The sequence below is a fragment of the Panthera pardus genome, unplaced genomic scaffold, assembly GCF_024362965.1.
Source record: "Panthera pardus isolate Hobbes unplaced genomic scaffold, ASM2436296v1 HiC_scaffold_12, whole genome shotgun sequence".
NCBI classification, from domain to species: Eukaryota; Metazoa; Chordata; class Mammalia; order Carnivora; family Felidae; genus Panthera; species Panthera pardus.
In genome coordinates, this window is record NW_026526677.1 from 12,366,546 (window position 1) to 12,393,296 (window position 26,751).

The 26,751-nt window shown below is 39.4% G+C and overlaps 2 protein-coding genes and 1 pseudogene across 2 annotated transcripts; 1 reads left to right on the forward strand and 2 right to left on the reverse strand.

Moving 5' to 3' along the window:
* Nucleotides 1-5,427: 5,427 nt before the first annotated feature.
* LOC109246956 (olfactory receptor 5B3-like) lies at nt 5,428-9,508 on the reverse strand. The gene is made up of 2 exons (XM_019415319.2): nt 9,487-9,508; nt 5,428-6,368 (listed from the first exon to the last, which is right to left on the reverse strand). Exons 1-2 carry the CDS (start codon nt 9,488-9,490, stop codon nt 5,428-5,430), a joined length of 945 nt encoding a protein of 314 aa, XP_019270864.2. The 5' UTR covers nt 9,491-9,508.
* A 2,125-nt stretch (nt 9,509-11,633) lies between these two features.
* On the forward strand, nt 11,634-12,435 carry LOC109246955 (olfactory receptor 5B3-like; annotated as a pseudogene).
* Nucleotides 12,436-19,009: 6,574 nt separating this feature from the next.
* LOC109246954 (olfactory receptor 5B2-like) lies at nt 19,010-19,960 on the reverse strand. Its single transcript, XM_019415318.2, has one exon. It carries the CDS (start codon nt 19,958-19,960, stop codon nt 19,010-19,012), a length of 951 nt encoding a protein of 316 aa, XP_019270863.2.
* Between the last annotated feature and the right edge of the window lie 6,791 nt (nt 19,961-26,751).

Below are 26,751 nucleotides of genomic sequence, written 5' to 3' on the forward strand. Positions count from 1 at the left end.
AGAAATTGCAAGATAATATGGTAAAAGTATGTTTACTGTTTTTTAAAATATTTATTTTTTATTTTTGAGAGACAGAGAGCAAGAGAGAGAGTGTGGGAGGTGCGGGGGTGGGGGGTGGGGAGGGAGGGGACAGAGGATCCAAAGCGGACTCTGTGCTGACAACAGAGAGCCCGATGCAGGGCTCGAATTCACAAACTGTGATATAATGACCTGAGCTGAAGTCGGACACTTAACCGACTGAGCTACCCAGGTGCCTCATATGTTTAGTGTTGTAAGAAACTGACAAAGAGTCTTCCAAAGTAGCTGTACCATTTTGCTTTCCCACCAGCAGTGAATAAGAGTTCCTGTTGCTCTATATCCTCTCCAGTATTTGGTATTGTCAAGGTTCCAGATTCGGGCCATTCTGATAGGTGTGTGGTGGTATTTCACTGATTTTTTTTTAATGAGGCATAATTCACATACAACTTTAGCTTTAGGCATAGAACCTAATGATTCGATCTCTGCATACATTGTAAAATGAGCATCACTAACAATCTAGTGAACCTCCATCATTAAACATAGTTACAGATTTTTTTCTTGTTTTAAGTTATATTCCCTCATGACATATGCTGTGGATCATCTTTCCATATGCTTATTTGTCTTCTGTATGTCTTGTTTGGTAAGGTGTTTGTTACGGTCTTTGTCTTTTAATCAGGTTGTGTTTTTTTTGTTTTTTTGTTTTTTTTTTTACTTATTGTTAAGTTTTAAAAGTTCTTTGTGTGGGTAACAATCTTTTATCAGATGTGGTTTTTGCCAATATTTCCTCCAGTCTGTGGTTTGCCTTGTCATTCTCTTGAAGATATCTTTCATAAGCAGAAGTTTTTAATTTTTATGAAGTCCAGGTACTCAATTGTTTTCGTTCATGGATCGTGCCTTTGGTGTCATCTCTAAAAAGTCATTGCCAAACCCAAGGTCATCTAGGCTTTCTTCTGTTGCCTTTCAGGAGTTTTATAATTTTGTATTTTATATTCAGGTCTATGATCCATTTTGAGTTAATTTTTGTGTAGGAGGTAAGATTTGTGTGTAGATTCACGTTTTTCCATGAGGATATCCAGTTATTCTAGCATCATTTGTTGAAAACGTTATCTTTGCTCTTCATTGGATTGCCTTTGCTCCCTTATTACAAATTAGTTGAATATATTTATGTAAGTCTATTTCTGGGCTCTCTATTTTGTTCCACTGATCTATTGGTCTATTCTTTTGCCTATACCTCACTGTCTTTTTTTTTTTTTTATCATGATAAGTGTACTCTTAATCCCCAACACCTGTTTCACCCACTCTCCCCCCAACCTCATCTCTGGTAACCATCAGTTTGTTCTCTGTACTTAAGTGTCTGTTTCTTGGTTTGTTTCTCTATCTTTTTTCCCTTTGCTCATTTGTTTTGTTTCTTAAATTGCACATAAGAGTAAAAGCATATATTTGTTTTTCTCTGACTGATTTATTTCACTTAGCATAATACTTTTTAACTCCATACATGTTGTTGCAAGTGGGAAGTTTTCATTCTTTTCTATGGCTGAAAACAAAACCAAAAACAAAACAAAACAAACAAACAAACAAAAAAATATATATACCACTTTGTTGTTAACCACTCATCAGTCAATGAACATTTGGGTTGTTTCCATAATTTGGCTATTGTAAATAAAGCTGTAATACCTCATCATCTTGATTATTAAAATTTTATAGTAAGTCTTGAGGTTCAGTAGTGTCAATTTCTAATTTTGTTCTTTCCCTTTAATATTGTGTTAGCTCCTCTGGGTCTCTTACCTTTCTCTATAAACATTAGAATCAATTTGTTGATATTCACAAAATAACTTCCTGGGATTTTGTTTGAGATTGCAATGAATCTATAGATAATATTGGGAGAAATGACATCTTGACAACGTTGCGTCTTCTTATCCATGAAAATGGAATATCTCTCCATTTACTTAGTTATTCTTTGGATTTACTCAACAACATCAGAGTTTTGTAGTTTTCTTCATTAGATTATGCATATATTTTCTGAGATTTATAACTAAGTATATCCTTTTTGGGGTGCTAATAGAAAAGGTTTTGTATTTTTTATTTCAACTTCCACTTGTTCCTTGTCAGTATATAGGAAAGTGATAGAATTTTGGGTATTAACCTGGCAGCATACAACCCTGCTATAATCAATTAGTACCAAGAGGGTTTTTTATTTGTCTATTATTTCAGATTTTTCTGCATAGACAATCATATCACCTGTGAACAAAGACAATATTTATTTCTTCCTTCCCAAAGCCTCCATATTGTGTGATTCCATCCATATAACATAGGGTTGGAAAACAAAAAAGCTCAGTGATTTCCAAGGGTTGGAGGAGTAAGAGTGGCTGTCTATAAAAGGAATGGAAATGGAAATTTTAGGATGATAATATATTCTTTAGGGTACTGAGCTGATGAACACATGACTCTGTACTTGTTAAAACCCATAGAACTGTACATAGCAAAGGTAAAATTTAATATATGTAAATCAGGAGAATCAGCCAGGAGCACAGGAGAATCCCAGAAGTGAATATAGACTGTGAAAAAAAAATCTAAATGTACTACAAATGTATGAGTTAACTTCACTGAAGGGAGACAAGGAAAGAAATGCATTAACTTAAGTAAAGCTGGAAATCAGTGTGTTGATCAGAAACTGCAAGGCTAAAAATAAAGGAAACTATTTTAAAATGTTGTACTTTACTTACTATTGTATATGTGCATTTAGTAAAGTATATGTTTCTCATGGGGGGGATGGGCTAACAATTATGGAACTGCTCTACTTGTTAATTTGTCACACAAATAAATGGATGAATGAGATTGTTGAGACCCAAGTTTCTCACTATTATAAATGGAAATTATAGATAATACAGGGGGAATGTTAGATAAACAGATTAGAATCAGAGGCATCAGTATGCACTAATGTTCAGTTTAATATAGATACGAATGATAGGTAGGGGAAATAGTATAATTATGAATGGATACAGACTAATATGCTGCCTACTTCTGTCAACAAAAAGACCTAGAAGAAGTGGAACTCCAGTATCAGCAAGCACACTCAGCATCCAAGTCTTGGCTTTTAAATACCATTCTCTAGTAAAATAATTAAGGGGTCTTAATAGAAATCGTCAATTCTGTGTTAGGGGCAGAGAAAATACAAGATGAGCCCAGAGCATCATGTAATACCATAAAGTTAGGACGTGCTCAAAACACAAAAGAATGAACCGATGTCAAAGGGACACAGGAGTTAACTGAAAGAGTCTTGGATGGTGAAAGTGGAACAATTTGAACAAAAATAAGTAACCTTGTATTGGTTGTTATGTAACATACAAAGCCAATAAATGAGAACACATTCAGATAAATAAATGATTGGGCAAGTAAATAATTGAGGGAAAAGAAGCAAATATTGTTTTTTTTTAATTTTTAAAAAATGTTTATTCAGTTTTGAGACAGAGAGAGACAGAGCATGATTGGGGGAGGGCCAGAGAGAGAGGGAAACACAGAATCCGAAACAGGCTCCAGGCTCTGAGCTGTCAGCACAAAGCCTGACGAGGGGCTCAAACTCACAGACCATGAGATCATGACCTGAGCTGAAGTCGGATGCCCAACCGACTGAGCCACCCAGGGACCCCGCAAATATTGTTAACAGAAGAACTTCAAATAAGTTATTTAAATATTGCCCTCTCCAGTATGTGGAGCTTACTGCTCCAACACCTGGAGTGTGAGCTGAACTTTGTGACTTATTTCTTTAAAGTAGACCTTAGAAAAAGGGAGGAAAAGTAACTCCACAAAGGAGAAACCTTGCGATCTTCATGGATGACATATGATCAAGGTTAATGTTATCAGGGATAAATCATCTTGATAGCATGCACCCTTGATACGATGTGATGAGAAGAACATTTCACCTTAGTGGTAGTACTCTATGAAAACTATAATCCCAATCTCATCATGAGAAAACATCAGAAAATCACTACTGAAGGACATTTTATGATATACCTGATGAGTACTCTTCAAAGCTGTCAAGACCATCGAAAACAGGGACAGAGAGTTTGTCATAGACCAGAAGAGACTAACGAGGTATGACAGCCAAATATAAGAAGAGGAAAAGGATGCTACTAACGAAATCTGAATTAAAGTCTGAAGTTTCAAAAATAATACGGTGTCACGCTTGGTTTCCTAGTTTTACAAATTTGCCAGGTAATATGAGATTACATTGTAGGGGAAACCAGCCAAGAGCTGTATTAGTTGCCTATGGTTGCTATAACAAATGACCGCAAACTTGGAGGCTTAAGTAATATGTATTCATTCTTTCACAGTCTAGAATCCAGAAATCCAAAACCAGTTTTCCTGGACAAAAGTCAGTGTATTAGAAGAGCCATGCTCCCTCCATAGGCTCTAAGACAAAATCTATTTCTTGCGTCTCCCATTTTCTGGGGACCACTGTCATCCACGGTTTGTGGTCACATTACTTCAATCTGTTTTCAAGGTCACATTGTCTACTCCTCTTTTACCTGTGGTCACATCTCTCTGACTCCCTATGTATACATGGCATTTCCTCTATGGTCCACACAGAAAATCTGGGATAAAATCCTTCAGTTAACCACATATGCACAGTCCTTTTAGAGCATATAAGGTAACTTTTGGAAGGTTCTAGGAATTAGGTTGTGAATGTCTTTGCAGGCCATTATCCGGACTGTCACAGAGTTATACTGAACATTCTACACTGTTTTGAAAATTTTCTGTAACTCTGAAATAGTTCTAAAATTAAATAATTATTCAAAATAATAATTAGAAATGTTTTCAATAGGAGAAGCCTCACCATAAACATAGAAGTGAATGTTTGTGTTATACTACACTGCCCCCACATAGTAGCATGAGAATATTAGTATATTCAAGCACAGTCTTACAAATACCAAAATAATAAAGCTTCCTAGGAGTCTTAGAGCATAATTCAAATAAAGAGGTGAAAAATATTGGACATAAATTTCTATTCTAATACATAAATTAAAATTTTAAATCATTATTATTAAAACCTAGCAACATTCCATTTAATTCTGGGAAATTTCCTACTCCAATGTGTGTGTATCCTCATGGGCACATGCATGCACTTCTGTTCACGGTCTCATTTGTGCCCCTATTTTATGTGTTTCTGCATTAATGTGGTAGGGAAAAAAATGCATGTAGAGTAAGTGAATAAACCGATATCTTTACTACGTTTTTGACAAGGAGGCCCCAAGTCATCTTAACCATTCTTGTTCAGTATTGTATTTCTGTATATATATTTTCTTTTTTCAGGACAAGAGGTATTGAATAAGTAAGGATACAATTTCAGACTCTTAATTTTACTGTGGTCTTAACAAAACTAGATTCATTTACATTGTACAATGTTAAAAATCACAATCTTAAAGATAATTTTGTCTCTGAAATGACCTTCCTGAGTGCACTCTTAACCTCTTTGTTCTTCAGGCTATAGACCACAGGGTTCAGCATGGGGATGACCATGGTGTAGAACACAGATGCCATTTTGTCTGTGTCCATGGAATGGCTGGAACTGGGCTGTAAGTACATAAAAATGACTGTCCCATAGAAGATGGAGACTGCAGAGAGGTGAGAAGCACAGGTAGATAAAGCCTTCTGATATCCTGTAGATGAGTGCATCTTTAGGATGGTGATAAGTATGAATATGTAGGAAATCAAGATGACCATGAGAGCAAAAAAGCTGTTGAAGCTCACTACATAAACAAGAACCAGCTCACTGACACGTCTATCAGAGCAAGAAAGAACCATGACTGCAGGAACATCACAAAAAAAATGATGAATCACATTGGACATACAAAAGGAGAGACTGAACGTGTCTCCAGTGTGGATAGAGGCATTCAGGAAACCACAGGTGTAGGAACCTATGGCCAGACGCGCACACACACCTGTCGTCATGGTGGTGGTGTAATGGAGGGGTCTGCACACTGCTGCATAGCGGTCATAGGCCATGGAAGCCAACAGGTAACTCTCCACAGTGGCAAAGGCTGCAAAAAAGAACATCTGAGCAGCACATGCATTGTAGGAGATGACCTTGTCTCTTATAAGTAATCCAGCCATGACCTTGGGAGTGACAGCTGTAGAGTAACAAAGGTCCACCAGAGACAGGTTACTGAGGAAAAAGTACATGGGAGTGTGGAGACGAGAGTCCAATAGAATCAACAGTATTATCCCCAGGTTTCCAACCAGAGTGATGAGGTAGATGAGGGTGAACACGATAAAGAGGGGAACCTGCAGTTCTGGATCACTGGTTAGTCCCAGCAAGATGAACTGCGTCACTTCTGTCCTGTTATCCATCAGTGTTGAGAACCACAAACGCTATGGCAATGAGAAGAAAGAAATGAGTGATAAACCAAGAGACTTATATTGAAAAGTGTATACATACAGTATGTGTTATTTCATTAGAGCAGTAGCTTGTATATCAAGTTTCTCCAGATAAAAAAAAATTAGCTTGACAACAAAAGTCAGCACATTAATGATGTGTAGATTTGCAAACTGTTGAATCTGAAGTATGGAGCATCTCTTCAATTCTGAAGTTTTAGAAATCTGTAAACTGAGACGTAGAGAATTAAATAACTTGATCAAGATGGCTCGTCCAGAAGGAATGTCTGGCCGTTCACTTCCCCCAAGCCTAGTGAAAGCAGGTACTTGCCCATGACTCACCCACCAGGAACTGCTGCAGACCCTGTAGAGGTACAGACGGTCCCCAACCTACGATGATTCGATTTAATGATTTTTCCACTTTACAATGGTGCAACAGTGACACACGTGCGATAGAAACCATACTTCAGATGGTTATTTTTCCAGGTTAGCGATACCTGGTACAATCTTCTCTCCTGGCGCAGAGTAGGGGCAGTGAGCCAAGCTCCAGGTCGGCCAGGCAATCATGAGGGTCAACAACTGATGCATTTCCAACCATCCTGTACCGACACAGGCATTCCGTGTTTCACTTTCAGTACCGTATTCAATAAATTACAAGAGATATTCAATGCTTCATTATTAAATAGGCTTTGTGTGAGATCATTTTTGCCCATTGGTGCACTAATGTAAGTGCCAGGAACATGTTTAAGGTAGAAAAGGCTAAGCTATAATGTTCAGTGGGTCATATGTAGTAAATGAATTTTCTCTCTTTTTTTTAAAGGACTGAGTGTTGTGTGATCCCATCTTTTTAGTTTTATCTATTTAAGTCATCTCCACACCCAACATGGGAACTCACAATCCCGAGATCAGGAATCTCATGGTCTTACAACCGAGCCTTCCAGGCGCCCCAGTGAATTTTCATCTTATGATATTTTCAATGTGCACTGGGTTTATTGGCATATCAGCAATTGGGACATAACGCCATTGTAAGTACAAGAGTTCTGTGTATTCGTTACATCTTCTCAAGAACATTATGAGTTTTATTTGTTATTCCTTGCATTTGACTTATGACACACAGAGGGGTGTCTGGCTGGCTCAGTCAGTAGAGCCTGTGACTCTTTCTCTCAGGGCAGTAAGTTTGAGCCCCTGGGTGTAGAGACTATTTTTAAAAAAAATCTTAAAACAAGTGGAAAGAAAGTAAATTATGATGCACAGAGGTTGAGTAACTTTTTATATTTAAAATGAGTATTAATTGACAAGCCGTGCTTTGGACCCCAACCAACTTTTGAACCCACACTATTCTTGAGGTGATAGTCTAAATCATGTTTAAATCAAGTTGAATTGAACTCAGTGCAATTGCTCATTGTCTCCATTCGTCCAAATGCATTGTTTGAGGTTCCCCAGTGAAGTATCAAGAGACACATGCATAGTGCATGAGGTGGTCTACCTGCAGCCCGAAGGGCCAGGACAGCCAGCAGAGGCAACCTGAGGGGAAGGCACAGAATCGCATGGACCTTGGGCTCTAGGATGAGGTGCATATCAGCCCTTGTAACACTTACTGACTCACGAATCCCAACTTACCTGAGCCTCCTATTTCCACCTGCAAACAAATAAGACAATAATGAGACCACATTATAAGAATTAGGAGCATTAATCCTTATGAGAATTAAATGAGGTAATGCCTAAAAATACAGTGAAATCAGGCGCGCATGATGTAAGAAGTCTCTTCAATTTGCCTTTTCTCACACATGAGGACCTCGAAGATTTTCTGCGATCTCCAGGGTTTCTGTCTGTCTTTCCTTCATCCATGTGATTGGCTGCCCCAACAGTTCCATGCGAACCTTCTCGTGCCTCATCTCTTCCTTGAGATCCATACAGTACCTTGGATGAGAGTCCCTGTGGCTGTCACTCCGTCTCTCATGCCTGCCATCTCATAGCAGAATCAGAGATCAAGGGTTAGTGGTTCCTTGTTTGTGGTCTCTCTTCAACCTGCAGCTCTGTTTTGGTGGCAAGTACCACGTTGTAAAATATTTCATTTGAATCTGTTCTTCCATAAGAACAGTACTGTAAATCTGTTCACTTGACTTTGAAGCCTTGAAAGGGCGTCTCTCCTCTGCTAACTATTAACATCTTCCTTCTAAACTTTGGCAATTTCCCTGTACAAGCCTGTGTCATGTGGACATTGTTTGCCAACCTCAACACACGTACCTACTTGGAGCCTGTACTACATTCTATAAGCAATAATAAAGGCTTTATATGTCAAATGTGTGTCCATACAGGAGCTAGTATTATTATGCCTCCTTCACCATTGTGGAGCGTGAGGATTTGAGAAGTTACGCGATGCTCTAAAATACACAGCTAGCATGGGAAAGAGCCAAGATTCAAGAGTTAAATCCACTTTCTGTGTAATCAAAAGGCTCTGCTTTTAGCCATTCGCTGTCAACATCTGTGGTTGTACTGCTGACGATAAGCTTGAAATTATAGGGAAAAGTTATAGGGAAATTATAGGGGATCTTGTTAGTTCATAGGAGGGATTTTGTAGTTTAAAGGTTATTTCACTCTTGCTCTTGCTTGTTTGTGTCCAATGAGAGGCCAGCATTGAGTGACCAGGATGAAATCACCACTCGATCAATTAGAGAATCATCTGTGGCTCTTTTGTTCATATCTTTAGCAAAGCAGGACGATGTTCCTTAAGTATCAATAAACTCCCTTCTGAAGGAAATTTTGACATGTATACGCCAGTCTCACCTCCGTAGTTTGGAAAAACATTGAAAACATCGATTTCTGTTCTCGAATAACTCGAAGTAAGCAGAGCTGCCCTACTGCTTTGCATGGATTACACTTCTCATTAAAAATGTTTACGGAATATGGATGCTTACCGTGAGCAGGAAGAGCCAATGTTGCGTAGTGGGTCTGAATCAGAATCTCAGCCGTAGAATAATGCATAAATCCTACTACAGGAGCTCTCTCAGGACATGGTCATAAGGCTCCAAGGTCTCCGAGGCAGGGAAAAAGGGAGGAAGGAACATTAACGTGGTTAATTTCTGAACCTACCATGCATTCCTTCTGTGTCCTTAGAAGAATCACTGACTTCCTCCTTATTTGTAAAATAAAGATGATATGATTCCCTCTGACATAATTCAGACTTATGTCTGTAAATAACAAGCAGGGAGGGTCTGTAAAGCATTTGAGTAAGAAATTATCATTTTTAAAGTCAATCGATGTGATTTTTCTCTTGGGGTGTTTCCCCTGAACGTGGTTGCAGGCTGATAGAGAATTCCACGATAAGACTTCTGTGCACTAGCAAGTTTAACATTCACATGAATAAATGATCACCAAATGGGTTCAGCATGCAGACTGGTGCCTCTACAATGATGTCATGTGGAGTCATCTTGGGATTTCATTGGCTAATGCATGGGGACATGGAAAGAATTATAGAGACACAGGGACTTCTGGGAATTTCCTCTGGGAGAACATTTCTGGCACCTCATCCCACTTTCCCAGGACAGAAGTAATTACTGCCTGTGGGGGCCATGCTGGTAATTTTCACTGAACACACATATTTTTGTATTACTTGTTAGTCCTTATTATTTTTGTCAGTTTATAATTATGTATTATTTTTCATGCAATAATATCCATAATCCCAGTGGGTAGTTGTAAGATTCTGTCAAATTTACGACAAGTGAGCACTAGCACCTAAAGAAATTCATAAGAACTGCTTTTGGTAAACCCATTCTCCTACCCACTGTCCCAGGCAACCTATAAACCGTTTTGTCTAAATAAATTTGCCTTGCTAAGAGTATCCTAACTGTAATTCTAAACTATGTACTCTTTGAGTCTATAATCTTTCACTTAGCACTTGAGACCCATCTCTGTTGCTACCTGTGACAAAGGGCAATATTTTTTACTGTAGAGTAGTATTTAACTGTATGGTCATTACCGATTGTTTATCCCTCTCTTCAACTGAGGTACATCTGTGTTGGTTCTAGTGTTTGGTGATTATGAATAAAGACGATCTATGAATAGGCATTTTTCCAAAGAAGACCCATAGATGGCCAACAGACACAAGAAAAGATGTTCAACATCACTTTTCATCAGGGAAACGCAAATCAAAACCACAATGAGCTACCACCTCACACCTGTCAGAATGGCTAAAAGTGACGACACAGAAAACAACAGGTGTTAGAGAGGATGCAGAGAAAGGGAAACCCTCTTACACTGTTGGTGGGAGGCAAACTGGCGCAGCCGCTCTGCAAAACAGTAGGGGGTTTCCTCGAAAAGTTAAAAAATAGAACTACCCAATGATTCAGCAATTGCACTACTAGCCATTTACCCAAAGATTACAAAAATACGGACTCGAAGGGCCACAGGCACACCAATGTTTACAGCAGCCTTATCAACAATAGCCAAACTATGAAAAGAGCCCAAATGTCCATCGACTGGTGAACGGATAAAGAAGATGTGGCACATATATACAATAGGACATTACTCAGCCGCGTCAAAAAGAATGAAATCTTGCCATTTTCAATGATGTGGATGGAGCTGGAGTGTATTAGGCTAAGCAAAATAAGTCAGAGAAAGACAAATACCATATGATTTCATTTATATGTGGAACTTAAGAAACAAAATATATGAACATAGGGGAAAAAAAGAGAGACGCAAACCATAAAACAGATTCTTAACGATAGAGAACAACCGGGGGCTGCCGGAGGGAGGTGGGTGAGGGATGGGCTGAATGGGTGATGGGTATTAAGGAGGGCACGTGTTGGGATGAGCCCTGGATGTTCTATACAAGTGACGAATCACTAAATTCTACTCCTGAAACTAATATCACACTGTAGGTGAACTAACTGGAATTTAAATAACTACTCAAAACAAAAACAAACAAGAGACATGATCTAAACCTTTACCTAACGTTTTTTTCTTTCAATGAAGAAACACTCGTTTTATTTTTTATTGAAGCATAGGTGGTACCCAATGATACACTGGTTTCAGACCTACAATATTGTGATTTGACTGTGATTTGACATTATGCTCTGCCACAACTCTAGCTCCCATCCATCACCACGCCACCCTTGTAACACTGTTTACAATACCACTGACTGTATTCCCTACGTTGTAGCTTCCTTCTCCTGGTTTATTCATTTCCTAAGTGGAAGTCTGTATCTCCCATTTCCCCTTTGCTCACTTTGCCCTTCCCCCCCATGTGTCCCCGCAGGCAACCACCGGTGTGTTCTCTGGATTTATGGGCCTGTTTCAGCTTTTTGTTTGTATGTAACCTCTCTCTGGTGGACCCCGTTTACTTCCTAACTGTTACTACCAAGGCTGGGTTTCTCACAGAGGATAAAGTCAACTCCTCTGGTGACTGTGTTGCTCATGTGTTCTTCTGTGTGGCTTTTGCCAGTGTAGACTGTTTCTTGCTAGCGGTCTTGGCTTACGATCGGCCTGCAGCGGTACGTAAGCCCTTACATTATACCACCGCTGTGACCACCAGCTTGTGTGCTCAAATGGCAGTAGGCTGCTATGCCTGGGGTCACCCACCCTGGATTCACCTTCTGCCTCTTCTGCCATTCCAATGTGGTCCATCACTTTTTCTGTGATATCTCCCCAATCTAGGCTCCTTCCTGTTGTGAGGACTACATAAATGAGATCGTGCTTTTTATCTTAGTAGATTTCTAAGTTTGTTTTGCCCTGATAGTAATCTTGACCTCCTATCTGTTCATATTCATTGCCCTCCTGAGGATGCGCTCAGCCGACGGACAGAAGAAAGCCTTCTCCACCTGTGCCTCACACCTCACTGCAGTCACCCTCTTCTATGGAACTGTCACGTTCGTGTACTTACAACCCAGTTCTAGTGATTCTACAGACAATGACCAAATGGCACCTGTGTTCTATGTAATTAGAGTCCTCATGTTGAGCCCTACTGTCTACAGTCTAAGGAATAAAGAGGTGAATAATGCTTTCAGGAAATCCACTAAGAAGATGAAGATTCCGTTCAGCCCATAGATTAATTAGAGAGATTATAAAACTGAATAGATAACCAGTTCTCTATTGTTGTGTAGCAAAATATCACAATGCCTAGTGACTTAAAACAACAGTTTATTATTTCTCATAATTCTGTGGTTGGCAGGGCAGTTCCTTTGCTGCTTCCACACAGGCTCATTCACGTCTTCTGCACAGTCAGCTGGGCTGAAAGGTTCAAGATGGCCTTACGTTTCTAACTGTTGATTCTGGTTATGCCCTACCTCTTCTCCACAGAAGGATGGACCTTTCTTTCATCCTCCAGAGGATGGACCAGCTTTCTTACATAATATTCTCATTGTAAAAATAAAACAGAATGGTTCTCAAAACACAGACTCCTAACACACGTTTCCTCTATCATATACTAATTAGTGGTATCAAAAGGTTGGCCCCAATGCAAGCATGAAGAAAGACTCCACCTCTTGAAGAAAACAGCTGCAAAGGATTTGTGCCCAGAGTTAACCTACCACAATTAGAAATTAGGCTAAAGTACTGTAACAAAGAAAGCCAAACTACAGTGGCTTAAATACAAGAGCAACTTATTCTCAACTAGTGGATGCGAATCCAGCAGGATATATATGAATTATCTGGACATGACGTGTCTTGTTCATTCTGGGGCCAGGTTCAGTCCACATAGTCTCTATCTGCCATCTCCCAGAATATTGAAAGTCTTTCCTCATCATAACTATTCTATCTGCAGGAAAAGAGGAAGAGATGGATTGAAGGAAAAACAATTTCTTTTCAAGAAAGTGATATAGTAGCTGTATGCACTACTTCTGAGTACATTCCATTGGCAAGAATTCAGTCATAAGGCCACAAAAATGACCTGGAAAGCTAACTTCAAAATTTAATCTTTAGCTGAAAGTTAATGTACTTAGCTGAAATTCCCATACTTTTGAAGAAGAAAAGAAAGTTTTTTGAGGAAAACCAGCATCCCACCACACAACTTGTACCTGAATCTGAATGGCTAGCCTTGTCTCCAAAATTGGGTCTCTGGCTTGTGTTTGCCCTTAGTGTAAGGTCTTTTCCTAGACCTCACATTGCTTTATTAAGAGCCCTTTTCTTGACCACACCATCTAAGATAGCTTTTTATCTTTTATCGACTCTTACTTTTTTCATAATTTAAAATAAGTCTATGAAATTAATATTTTATTTGTTTGATGGCTTTTTTTGTTTCTTCCAAATCATATAAGGTATTTTATATTGATCTAAGCTGGCCGGGTTGTTTTTATTATGTTTAAAATAATGAGATGACATGATATGATGGTGTACTGGATGTGGAGTGGGAGGAAAATGGTAGCCTAGCTACCTAAGCATTAGAAGGACTACTATGTGAGGTGTGACAGGCATGAAAGCAAGAAGTTTGGGTGAGAAGAGGGCATGAATTTCACTTGGGGCATACAAGACTTGAGATGCCTCTCAGATACCACAGCGAAGGTTTAGGACTGGAATCGTATAAATTTAGAGTTTTCAGCATGAGAATGAGAACATAGGTAAGAGAATGTAGGTAGAGAGAAGCTAAATGTTTTCAAGGACTGGCATCTGGAACTTTCTTAATAAAATATCACCAAGATGAGGAGCCAGTGAAGGTGTCCTGGGAACCTAGTGGTGAGAAAAGCATCAAGAGGGAACGGCTGTGTCAAAGCTGTTGGTAGGTCAAGCAATATCAACACTTAGAACTGGCAATATGTCATAGTGATATGAAGTTGGTGGATGACTTTGAGTGGTTTTGGTGGGATGGTGGGGTTACAAATCTCATAAATGTTTACTCAACAATCTATTCCATGATTATTCTTTGCTTTACATAGTTTCTAAGTATTTTCCCAACCTGAATGATGGAGGAAATGCATGTTGTCTTTTCCCAGAGCATCTAGAAAGACAGGGTCTTGAGACTTTAAACTTTGAGAAGAGAGAAGATGGGTGGAACCTAACAACATGGTGGGAACAGAGGGTTTTAGGAGAGAGCTGGCTGGGAAGAGATGTTTGACAGTAGATGATGCTTCATGAACCTGAGGATAAGTTATATCAAATTCTTACTTTGCATCAATTCATCATTCTGGGCTTCACTTCCTGTCCATTTTGTCCGAGTACCAGGTTACTGTGTATTTTGTTCTCTGGAAGAATTAAGGAGAGTGGGTGGTTTATGTCACCCTGGGAAAAACAGTGTAGAGACAGGGAGAGAGGAGGCACAAGAAGTGGTGTGGTGCTTGAAGTGAGGAACAAGTGAGACAAGGGCAAGGACTTGGAACAGGAACTGAGAGACTAAAAGAGAAGTTATGTGCACACAGTCTCTACTCACAGATGCTTCAAAAACCATTTAGGAAGGTCCTCAGCCTCCTGTTATTTCATTTACCAGTTATAGGAAAGAAGGCTGGAGGGTTTGGGGTCATTTGAGTTCCAATGGAGAGTGAACTGGGCTCTTTGGAGAAAGGGCTGATGACTGGGTTGGGACCAGAATAGCACAACAGGAGCCCAGAGTGCCTTACAGTTCCAGAAAGTAAGGAGGAGTTCAGAAAACAGAAGGATTGAGCATCTCACAAGGAACCAAGAGTAAAACTGGAAGTGCCCTCAATGACCAAAGATGGAGCGATCTGAACAATAAAATAAATAATAAAGTACAAATTGTACCCCAAAGCACAAAGCAGGTATATGTAACTCCACATAGATGTAAATAATAAACAAACAAAAAAATTTTTTTCCTGTAGAAAAATTCTAAATTACATGTTGAGACTTCCCCTAAGAGGTGGACAATCCACATTGTGGCCTGAACTTAGTGACATGATTCTAAAGTATAGAACTTGCTGGTGGAAAACGATAGCATTATACTGAAGAACCTGGAAAACATATCTTGTTTTGGTGATTAAGGCTACTATCCCCAGTGACAAGTCACGGTAATATGTGTCCCCTGATAAGGTGTGATGACAATGGCAATTCTTATTTTTCTGAAAACCTATAATCCTGACCACACACACGAAAAAATCAGACAAACACCGATTGGAAAACCTTCTAAAAAACAAAAATTGGAAGACCTTCTACTTCTGAGCTGTTAAGGTCGTGAAAATCCAAGAAGGACTGAGACACTGTCACCAATCAAAGGAGATTAAGGAAATGGGACAATATATTCAGTGCTGTATTCTGAATCTGTAAGAGCAAAATGACATGAGTTGAAAAATAATAATCTCAATGAATTTTTTAAGTTTAGATAACAGAACTGTATCAATGTTGGTTTCTTAGTTTTGACTAATGTATTATGATAAAATAAGATGTTAACAACAGGGGAAACTGGGTGAGAGGTATAAAGGACATGTATTATATAATACCCCAGCTAATATTTTGAAAATCTAAAATCGTTTTCAAATTTCAGATATGTTTAAAGTAATTATTAAGAAATGGTTCCGATGGGGCACCTGGGTGGCTCAGTCGGTTGAGCGTCCGACTTCGGCTCAGGTCATGATCTCGCGATTTGTGAGTTGGGGCCCCGCGTGGGGCTCTGTGCTGACAGCTCAGAGCCTGCAGCCTGCTTGAAATTCTTTGTCTCCCTCTCTCTCTGCCCCTCCCCTGCTCATACTCTGTCTCTCTCTGTCTCTCAAAATTAAATAAATGTTTAAAAAAAATTTTTTTTAAAGAAATGGTTCCAGAAGAGAAACTATTTTCATAGACTTCAGAGCAGATACTTGTGTTGCCCCGCACAGACCCCACTAATGTCAACATATCCCTCTTAGGACATTTATGCACCGTTTTGCAAATCTTGAGAAGTTGGATGCTTTTAAAATTATAGAGATGGGAAAGGAAGATGGGTAAAAATTCCTTTGGAAGGCTTTGTTATAAAATTCAGCTCACTTCTAATTAAAATAAAATATGCACTGACCATAGATTATATTAGCATATTGAGGTAGGTTATGTTAATTGTAAAATATTGTCATGCTTACATTTTCTATGGATGTTTAGAATCATTGGAGTTGATTGAATAATCATTATTTATGAAGGAATTTTGCAAATTGAACAGTTAGGAAACTTTGCAGACTCATATTTTGTGTTATTATAATTTATTAAAAACAATTTATTTCATGCATTTTCATTTAATGAGAAATTCCTAATAAAAAAGAATTAAAATAGTTTTATATGATCTACTTGATAATGTGGTTTTCAAAATGTTATTTGTGCAAAAGAGTGAAATGCAAATAGTGAGTGAGAGAATATAGAAAAAAAAGCAAGCACATATCCTAAAATGCTCTCAAATTCTTTTTTAAAGAATTACATAATGCATTACCAAGCTTAAATTAACAATTCAGGAAACAACAGATGCTGGCAAGGGTGTGGAGAAACGGGAACCCTCTTGCACTGCTGGTGGGAATGCAAACTGGTGCAGCCCTCTGGAAAACAGTGTGGAGTTTCCTCAAAAAATTAAAAATAGAACTACCCTATGACCCAGCAATTGTACAACTAAGAAATTATCCAAAGGATATAGGAGTGCTGATTCATAGAGGCACTTGTACCCCAATGTTTATAGCAGCACTTTCAACAATAGCCAAATTATGGAAAGAACCTAAACGTCCATCAACTAATGAATGGATAAAGAAGATGTGGGACGTATATACAATGGAATACTACTTGGCAATGAGAAAGAATGAAATCTGGCCATTTGTAGCAACGTGGATGGAACTGGAAGGTATTATGCTAAGTGAAATAAGTCAGTCAGAGAAAGACAGATAACATATGTTTTCACTCATATGTGGAACTTGAGAAACTTAACAGAAGACCATGGGGGAAGGGAAAGGGAAAAAAATAGTTACAAACAGAGAGGGAGTGAGGCAAACTATAAGAGACTCTTAAATACAGAGAATAAACTGAGGGTTGATGGGGTGGGAGGAGGAAAGGGGAAAAAGGATGATGGACACTGAGGGCGCTTGGAATGAGCACTGGGTGTTGTATGTAAGTGATATATCATGGGAATCTACCCTCCAAAACCAAGAGCACACTGTATACACTGTATTTTAGCCAACTTGACAATAAATTATATTTAAAAAAGAATTACATAATGAATTATTATCTATAATTATCAGTGGCTCAAATACATTGACTTCTGGGCTCAAAGCTTAATTAATTTATTCATTAATTTAACAAATGTTTATTGAGAAATTATTATGAACAATTTAAGTATTGGGGATAACGTTGTTAATAAAGAAGATTCGCTGTCTTGTGTGGTGTATGTCCTAGCTGGACCAGTAAACAAGTAAACAAGCTAACAAACAAATAAATAGAAATTGTTGCATGGAAACCAATTTGACAATAAATTTCATATATTTCAAAAAAAAAAAAGAAATTGTTGAGTACTGATCAGGACTATGAAGAATAGAGCAAGTTGAGAACAGTGTCCATAGGAGGTGGGAGGGCTGTGGTATGCTAATATTTAAACAAAGACCTGAGGGAAGTGAGGAAGCTTTTTGAACATCAGCAAGTATAGCAAGTACAAAGGCCCTGAGGCAGGAGGGAGGTTGGATTGTCCAGGAACAGCAGGGAACTCAGTGTGAGGGGAGAGGAGGCAGGGTATAGGAGAGGGGCAAGACATGACGTAGCTCATCTGAAACTAAAGTATCCCTGCCTGAGTGTCATTAGCCATCTCGTAGTATTTTCAGCAGGAAGATAGATAACATTATCCTTACTCAGTGCCTTTATTGTTTTACAAAACATAAGAAGAGATAAACAGAAAAATTGGAAAAATCTCTTGTAATATACAGACCGACTTTTCTTTTTCTGGCCTTTTTCCTTTTGAAAATTGCCCTGTGACAAATCTGTTTCTAACAAACACTAAAGACAGAAGTATTGATTCCTTTAAAATATCGTATGCATGTAGCTCTGAATAAAATGTGCCACAAACGTATATATTTTTATTTAAAAATTTATGTCATGTCTTACTTCACTTGGGACCTTTGTTTTGCCACCTTCAGTCATTTTTCTTCTTATTCAAGTATAATTAACATACAGTGTTATATTAGTTTCAAGTGTACAATGTAATGATTTGACAATTTTATACATTTCTCAGTGCTCCTCAAGGTAAGTGTACTCTTAATCCCCATTTTGGACTCCTGAAAAAATTTCAACTACAGAAATAAATAACGTCAGACATAAATTCATATTCTAATATTTAAATTGACTATTTTAACTTTTCTATTAAAAACTAGCCACACTACATTTAACTCCTTTAACTAATTCCCCACTCCTGTGTGCATCTGCACATATGGGATTCTTCCATATGCTTCTATTCATGGATTTTTGTGTGCCATGGTTTACATATAGAGATGCATTGTTATATGGTAAGGAAAATAATGAACATAGAATTAATAAGTTTTACTACAAGCAGGGCCCCCAAATTTTAAGTTTCCCATTGGCCATCCTCATTTGGATATCATGTATTTGGACATATACTTCTTTTTCCAGATGATAGACTTTTGAACAAGAGATCGTATTGCCTCAGTAATTTAGGTGGAGCGGGGGGCATTAAAATGTGACTAACTGCATGTTGGAAATCTGAGAGGATTTACACAGATCATTGTGCATGCTATGACTTTAGTAGAAAGCCTAGAGACAGTTTTGCCTTCTCACCCACCTTCTTGAAAGCGGTTTTAACCTCCTTGTTTCTTAAGCTATAGACCAGGGGGTTCAGCATGGGAATAACCATAGTGTAGAACATGGATGCGATTTTGTCTGAGTCCATGGAATGGCTGGAGGTGGGCTGGGCGTACATAAAGATGGCTGTCCCATAGAAGATGGAGACTGTAGTGAGGTGGGAAGTGCACGTGGATAAAGCCTTCTGATAACCCTGAGTTGAGTGCATCTTCAGGATGGTGATAAATATGAGCAGGTAGGAAGTCAAGATAACAAAGACAGCAAAAAAGATGTTGAAGCTTACTACCACAATAAGAATCAGTTCACTGACATGTCTATCAGAGCAAGATAGAGCCATGACAGCTGGAACATCACAGAAAAAGTGATGGATCAGATTGGACTTGCAAAATGAGAGACTGAACGTGTCCCGAATGTGGATGGAGGCATTCAAGAAACCATAGATGTAGGAACCTATCGCCAGACATGCACACACCCTTGTCGTCATGGTGGTGGTGTAATGGAGGGGTTTGCACACTGCTGCATAGCGGTCATAGGCCATTGAAGCCAACAGGTAACTCTCCACAGTGGCAAAGGCTGCAAAAAAGAACATCTGGGCAGCACATGCATTGTAGGAGATGACTTTGTCTCCCTTAAGGAGCCCAGCCATAACTTTGGGAGTGACAGCTGTAGAGTAACCGAAGTCCACCAGAGACAGGTTACTGAGGAAAAAGTACATGGGAGTGTGGAGATGAGAGTCTAAGAGAATCAAAACAATCATCCCCATGTTTCCAAACAGCGTGATGAGGTAAATGAGGGTGAACATGATAAATAGAAGGATCTGTAGCTTTGGATCATTGGTTAGTCCCAGCAGGATGAATTCAGCCCCTTCTGTGTTGTTCTTCATAATGTTGTTTGGGAACCACAATATGCCCTGTAGTGATGAAAATAAAGGAAGAGAGTCATAAACAAAAAAGCAAGTGAAGTGAAATTGAAACAGATACATAGAAAGATAGATACACAGAAAGATAGATGATAGATGATAGATAGATAGATAATCTAGATAGATATCTCAATGAGAGATTGGTAGGTAGATAGATGATAGATAGATGTGCATTATTTCTTTACAGCAGTAATTCTTCATATTATTCAGATCTCAAGTGTGAGCTTGACAATGAAATGTAGTGCATGAATTCTCTATACAGTCACACATTGCTAAAACTGAAGGATCTTCATGGATCAAGTCTCACTTTCTAAATTTTGTAAATTTGTAAACTGAGATGTGAAGAGTAATGTCTTGATCAAGATGGCAAGTCTGGAATCAAATATATCTGTCATTTCAGTTCCATGGATCATTGAATGTTTATACCTGTATGTTGCTCTAGACAGAAACTACTCTAGACACTTTGTGTGTATTCATTCATGTTTTTCAACAACCCTATGGGATTGGCTAGTTCTTTATTACCCCCATTTAACTTGTGAAGCACAGAGATTAAATCATGTATTTAAGTTTACAAAATTATTACTGCCAAAGCCAAGTTTTGCACCCACGACTGGTTCTTCAGTCCACTGGTCTTAATTTAAGTAAAATTGAACTTAATTCAATTTACACATACTCATTGACTTCATTATTCCAAACTCAGTGTTCGGGGCTTTCTACTTAAGTAACCGAGATATACAAGCATAATGGATGTAGTGGGGTAACTTGAGCAGTAGGGAATGTATAGCCAGAAGAAGCAATTCTGAGGGCAAGGCACAACGTCAGGTGTAGAGCTGAGGCTCTAGGAAGTGGTGCCTATCAACCCTATCATTTACCACCCAAGAAACATTGATTCCAACCTCAGTACCAGGACCTGATTTCTTCCATACACACAGTGCAGATTGTAACGAGATCTACTCCAAGATATTGTTGAGTGATACAAATGAGATAATGCATTATAAACAAGGGGTAAAATGTTGGATGTTTAGCATGGTCTGACCAATGTTACTGTAGTATTATTTCTAGGATGGAATGATAACCTTTCTGTTTGGGAAAGGCGGGTGGTGATATGAGGGATTCAGGTGTGGATGAGTTCTGAGGCCTTGTAGCCTCTCCTTGGTTTCCTTTTTCTCACACACTTGGTCCACTGATTATTTTGTTCCTTCCAGTGTTCCTCAGTCTGTCCTCTGCCAGCTCAAGTTCTGTTCTAGTCATTCCAAATGAGCCATTCTTTTGCTTAATTTCTTTCTTAAAATCCATATTTTAGCAAGAGTCAAAAGAGTGTCTTTTCTTAAACTCACTCTTCCTCCCATTACTATTATCTCATAGTTGGATCACCAAGGTCAAGGGTTGAAAGGTCCCAGTTTTTGACTGCCTTGAGCCTGCAGGTCTGTTTTGGTGGGACGCTCCTGGTTTTTAATTTATGTGATATGTTCTTGTGTAGGAACAGTGTCTTAAATCTTTTAACTTTGAATTTGAAGCCTTTAGAAAGACATCTGTCCTCAACTAATCACTCTCTACCATGCCCTCCTGATTCTGTCACATCCTTACTCACCAAACCTAGACCCTGAGGTCGTTGTGTCTGTCAAGCTTTGACAATCATAACATCTCAGAATAGGACATGTTCTACAAACAGTAAGAGCTATATGCATATATATTTCTATTCGTGCATGTGGACATATATTTATGCATGTGTTTGTATATATGTGTAAAAATGTATCATTTCATTTAAATTCACTGAGATGTTGTGAGGTCAGTGTAATTGTTATTCCCCCTTTATCTTTTGAGAGGTTATGTAAAGCTCTACAATTACATAGCTTGAATGAGGAAGATTCAAGATTCAAATGACCCTGTGACCAAGTCAAAAGCCTGTGCCTTTAGTGACCTTATCATTGGCCTCTGTAGATGTGCTAGCAATATTAATAAGGACCAGATAATGCTGGAGAGATTACAGCGGAGTACTAATCTTGTTAATTGAATTATAACACTTTGTAGTTTATAGAGAGGTTATTTCACTGTCTTCTGAGTGACAGGACAGAGATAGTAAATAAGATGAATTTAAAAGTTACTGAATCAGGGCATCACTTAACTTTTTTGTTTGGCTGATCTTTTTAAAGAAAGGAGTTGATGTTATTCCATAGATATCACTAAACTCCCCATTGATGGAAATTTTGATACTAAAATCCCAGCCTCAGCTCACTGCTTTAGGAATAATGTTCAAATCATCTATTTTGGTGCTCAAATAACTCATAGTAGGTAGAGCGCCCCATGGATTTTGCATGAATTATACTTCTTACTAAAAAAAAAAAATACACGCAACATAGAAGCTTACCTCGCTGGCGGAAAAGAAGGGACAGGCAATCCTGAATAGTGAGTCTGAAATCAGACTTTTTGCTATGAAATAATGCATATATACTGTTGGAGATGTTCTCTATCAGGTACTAGTGAAAATTCCAAGACTTCTAAGACAGGTAAAATTGGAGGAAAGATCCCAACATGAAGTCACAAACATGATCCAAGTCCTAAATCCACACTTACTTCTGACTATGCTTTTGGAGCAGCTGCTTGTTTTCTCCCTATTTGTAAAATAAAGGATAAAATCACCTCTCCTACATAATTCACAGAATTGTGTCGTGATGAGCAAAGGAGGGAAGCTCTAGAAAACACCTTGCTGAGGGGTTCTCACCTGGAACTCAATCAATATCATTTCCATGTGGAGATGTTTTCCCTGGCCATGATCGCAGGCTGGAAACAAATTCTCAGGTCCAAGGTCAGGGAGGAAGGTCTGCATGTACCAGCAAGGATAGCAGTCAGCTGAATAAATGATGGCCAGAGGGGCGTGGCACATGGCCTGGTCCCTCTGAAATGATGTCATGTTGAGTCCTACTGGGATTTCAGGGGCTATCTCACGGAATCAGGAGGGAGTGAGATAGACACGGAGTTCTCCGTGCATGTCCCCCAGGAGGGCGTCTGTAGCTCTCATCCGCCTTCTTAGGGAGAAGCAATTAAACAGCCTGTGGGGACCTAACTGGATCTGATCAGGGTGCACACCTGGTTTTGTGTCACATGTTCTTATATTTCACCCCTTGTCCCACCTGCTGTCCCTGGAAACCACGTAACGGCTTGTCCATGTAATTTTGCCTTTGCAATAATGTCCTGTAAGTTGAGTCCTAGTGTGTGTAGCCCTTGTGTCTGGATTCCTTCACGTAAGATGTATCTGAGATTCATCCATATTGTTGCCTATATTAATTTCCTAAGACTGCTTTTAAAAAGTACCACAAAGGGGGCGCCTGGGTGGCTCAGTCGGTTGAGCGTCCGACTTCAGCTCAGGTCATGATCTCGCGGTCCGTGAGTTCGAGCCCCGTGTCGGGCTCTGGGCTGATGGCTGAGAGCCTGGAGCCTGTTTCAGATTCTGTGTCTCCCTCTTTCTCTGCCCCTCCCCCATTCATGCTCTGTCTCTCTCTCTCTGTCTCAAAAATAAATAAACGTTTAAAAAAAAAAAAGTACCACAAAGAAGGTGGCATTAACAACAGAAATCTATCGTTTCACATTTCTGGATACTAGAAATCTGAGGTCCATGTGTCGATGGGGTTGGTTCTGTTGGTTGCTTGTGAATTCTGTAAGGGAGAATTTGTCTCATATCTGTCCCCGAGCATCAGGGTGATGTGCTGGTGTTCGTTTTCATTCCTTGGTCTGCTGACCATTCTGACCTCTGTCTTCCTCTTCACTTGATGTTCCCCCCTTGTGCCTGCATCTGTCTAAATATTCCATTTTTTAAAGGGGCACGAGTCCTATTACATTTGGGGCCTACTCTACCCCAGTGGGACCTCATCTTAAGTAAGTAAATCTGCAACAATCCTATTTCCATACAAGATCACATTTCAGACTACTGAAGGTTAGGAATTCAACAAATGAGACACTGAACTGGACTTGGGACTTCTCAGAAGGGTATTTTGTTACTTAAATTGCTAAACCTGTGTTTCTATCAGGGGATGTAGATTTGGACTTTCTATTCCTTCTTCCTGCTAATCTTACTCTGCTCATTTATTTTTTGTATTTTGTTCATAAATACAGTAAATCCTTGGTTTGTGAGCATAATTCGTTCCAGAAACATGCTTGTAATCCAAAGCAGTTGTCTGTCAAAGCAAATTTCCCCATAAGAAATAATGGAAACTCAGATGATTAGTTCTACAACCCAAAAATATTCACATAAAACTGATTGCAATACCATAATATAATACAAAATAATTTTTAAAAATACAAAATATAAGGATAAATAAAGAAATTAACCTGTGCTTACCTTTGAAAACCTTCGTGGCTGAGGGAGACATGAGAGAGGAGGATTATTGTATAGGACGACTTTCACGATCATTAACTGATGTTGACTACAGTACAGTATTAATAAACTCTTGTCATATACTGTATTTAATATAACTGGCAATAAGACAGCAGAGGAAAGGGTCTATACCTTCAAGCAGCCTGACCAAAACCAAGCAAAGCATTCCTAAGCTTACTCTTGTATGGAAAATCAAAGAACTGTCTATAGGTGCTTTGAAGCGACAAAAATTACACCAGTTTGGGGCACCTTCCAAAGTTCTGAAAAATAAATAATTTTTGCCAAACACCACAGCATGGGACCCAGCATCCAAGCATGAGAGACGATCACCCACAATCTCACAGCGGCGGGCGAGAGAGAGAGAGAGAGAGAGAGAGAGAGAGAAGAATCATTGGCTCAGTTGTGTGTGATGTTCGGCATCATGTACTACTCATATTGCAAGACGTCGTTCATTTACCAAGTTAAAATTTATTAGAAAGGTTTGTTCGTCTTGCAGAACACTTGGAGAACAAGTTACTTGCAATCCAAGGTTTTACTGTAGTATACTTTTTTACACCGAACAATAGTTGACACACGATGTTACACTAGTTTCAGGCATGCAACCAAGTGACTAGAAAAGTCTGTATGTTATGTGCTCACCACCAGTGTAGCTACCATCTGACCCCATACAATGCTATCACAACACCTTTGACTGTATTCCCTATGCTGTAACTTTATTCCTTATGCTGTACCTTTTATACATTCCATAACTGGAAGCCTGTATCTCCCACTCCCCCTCACCCCTTTTTCCCATCCCTGCCTACCCCTTCCCTCTGGAAACCGTCTATTTGTTTCTTGTATTTATGGGTCTGCTTCTTTTTTTGTTTGTTCGTTCATTTGTTTCTTTAGATTTCACATATAAGTGAAATTGTATGGTATTTGTCTTTCTTTGACTAACTTATTTCACTGAGTGTAATACCCTCTAGGTCAATCCATGTTGTCACAATGGCGAGATCCCATCTTTTTTTATGGATAAATAATATATATATATATATGTATATATATATACATATATATATATATATCACTTCATCTTTATCCATTACTCTATCAGTGGACACCTGGATTGCTTCCAGATCTTGGCTATTATAAGCAATGCCACAGCAAACATTTTTTTGAGGAAGTGCTACAGTTCCTGGAAGTGGGTGCACTAATTTACATCCCCACAAATGGTATATGAGGGTCCTTTGTCTCCACATTCTTGCCAATACTTCTTATTTCCTGTCTTTTTTTTTAAATGAAAAATATTATTTATTGAGTGATAATGGACATATAATATATTAGTTTCAGGTGTATAACATAGTGACTTGACATTTGTATATATTGCAAACTGATTACCACAGTAAGGCTAGATATTGTCTGTCACCATACAACGCTAATACAATATTATTGACTATATCCCCCATGCTGTACATTATATTCTTATGATGTGTTTATTTTATAAGTGGAAATTTGTTTTTCTTGATCCCCTTCACCCTTTCCCCACTGATGCCCCTAAGTCTTCTTTCTCTCTGTCAACCCCAATCTATTCTCTGTATGAGTCTGGGTTTTTTGTTGTTGTTTTACTTGTTTTGTTTTTAAAATTCCACATATAGGAGGATCCTGGGAAGATGGCGGCGTAGGAGGACGCCGGGCTCACCACATCCTGCTGATCACGTAGATCCCACCCACACCTGCCTAAATAACTCAGAAAACCGCCAGAAGACTAGCAGAATGGAGTCTCTGGAGCCAAGCGCAGACGAGAGGCTCACGGAAGAGGGTAGGAAGGGCGGAGAGGCGGTGCGTGCTGCACGGACTGGCGGGAGGGAGCCGGGGCGGAGGGGTGGCTCCCCGGCCAAGCAGAGCCCCTGAGTCTGGCTTGCAAGAGCGGAGGGGCCGGACAGAATGTGTTCCAACAGCAAGCGGGACTTAGCATCTGGGAGGTCATAAGCTAACCTCTCTGCTCAGAGAGCGGGAGGGCTGGAGAACAATGGGAGGGAGAGTTGTTGACCCCCAGACGACAGAGCTCAGCTTAGTGGGGAACAAAGGCGCTCGCCAGCACCATCTCCCTCGCCCATCCCCCAGCCAAAGTCCCAAAGGGAACCAGTTCCTGCCAGGAAAGTTGCTTGCACCCGCAAACACCCAACGCTGTGCTTCTGCGGATCCATCCCTCCGGCGGGTCTGACTCAATCCCCGTGCTGCAGGGCCCCTCCCCAAGTGGATCACTGAAGGATAAGCGAGCTGAGCCTGTTCCTCCCGCCCCCGTGCACGTTGCCGATCCACCCCAGCTAATATGCCAGATCCCCAGCACCACAAGCATGGCAGTGTGCAAGTAGCCCAGACGGGCCACACCACCCCACAGTGA

Bases quoted from the DNA above. Each gene is read 5' to 3' on its own strand.
- LOC109246954 (XM_019415318.2), bottom strand. From the start codon at position 19,960: ATGAAGAACAACACAGAAGGGGCTGAATTCATCCTGCTGGGACTAACC.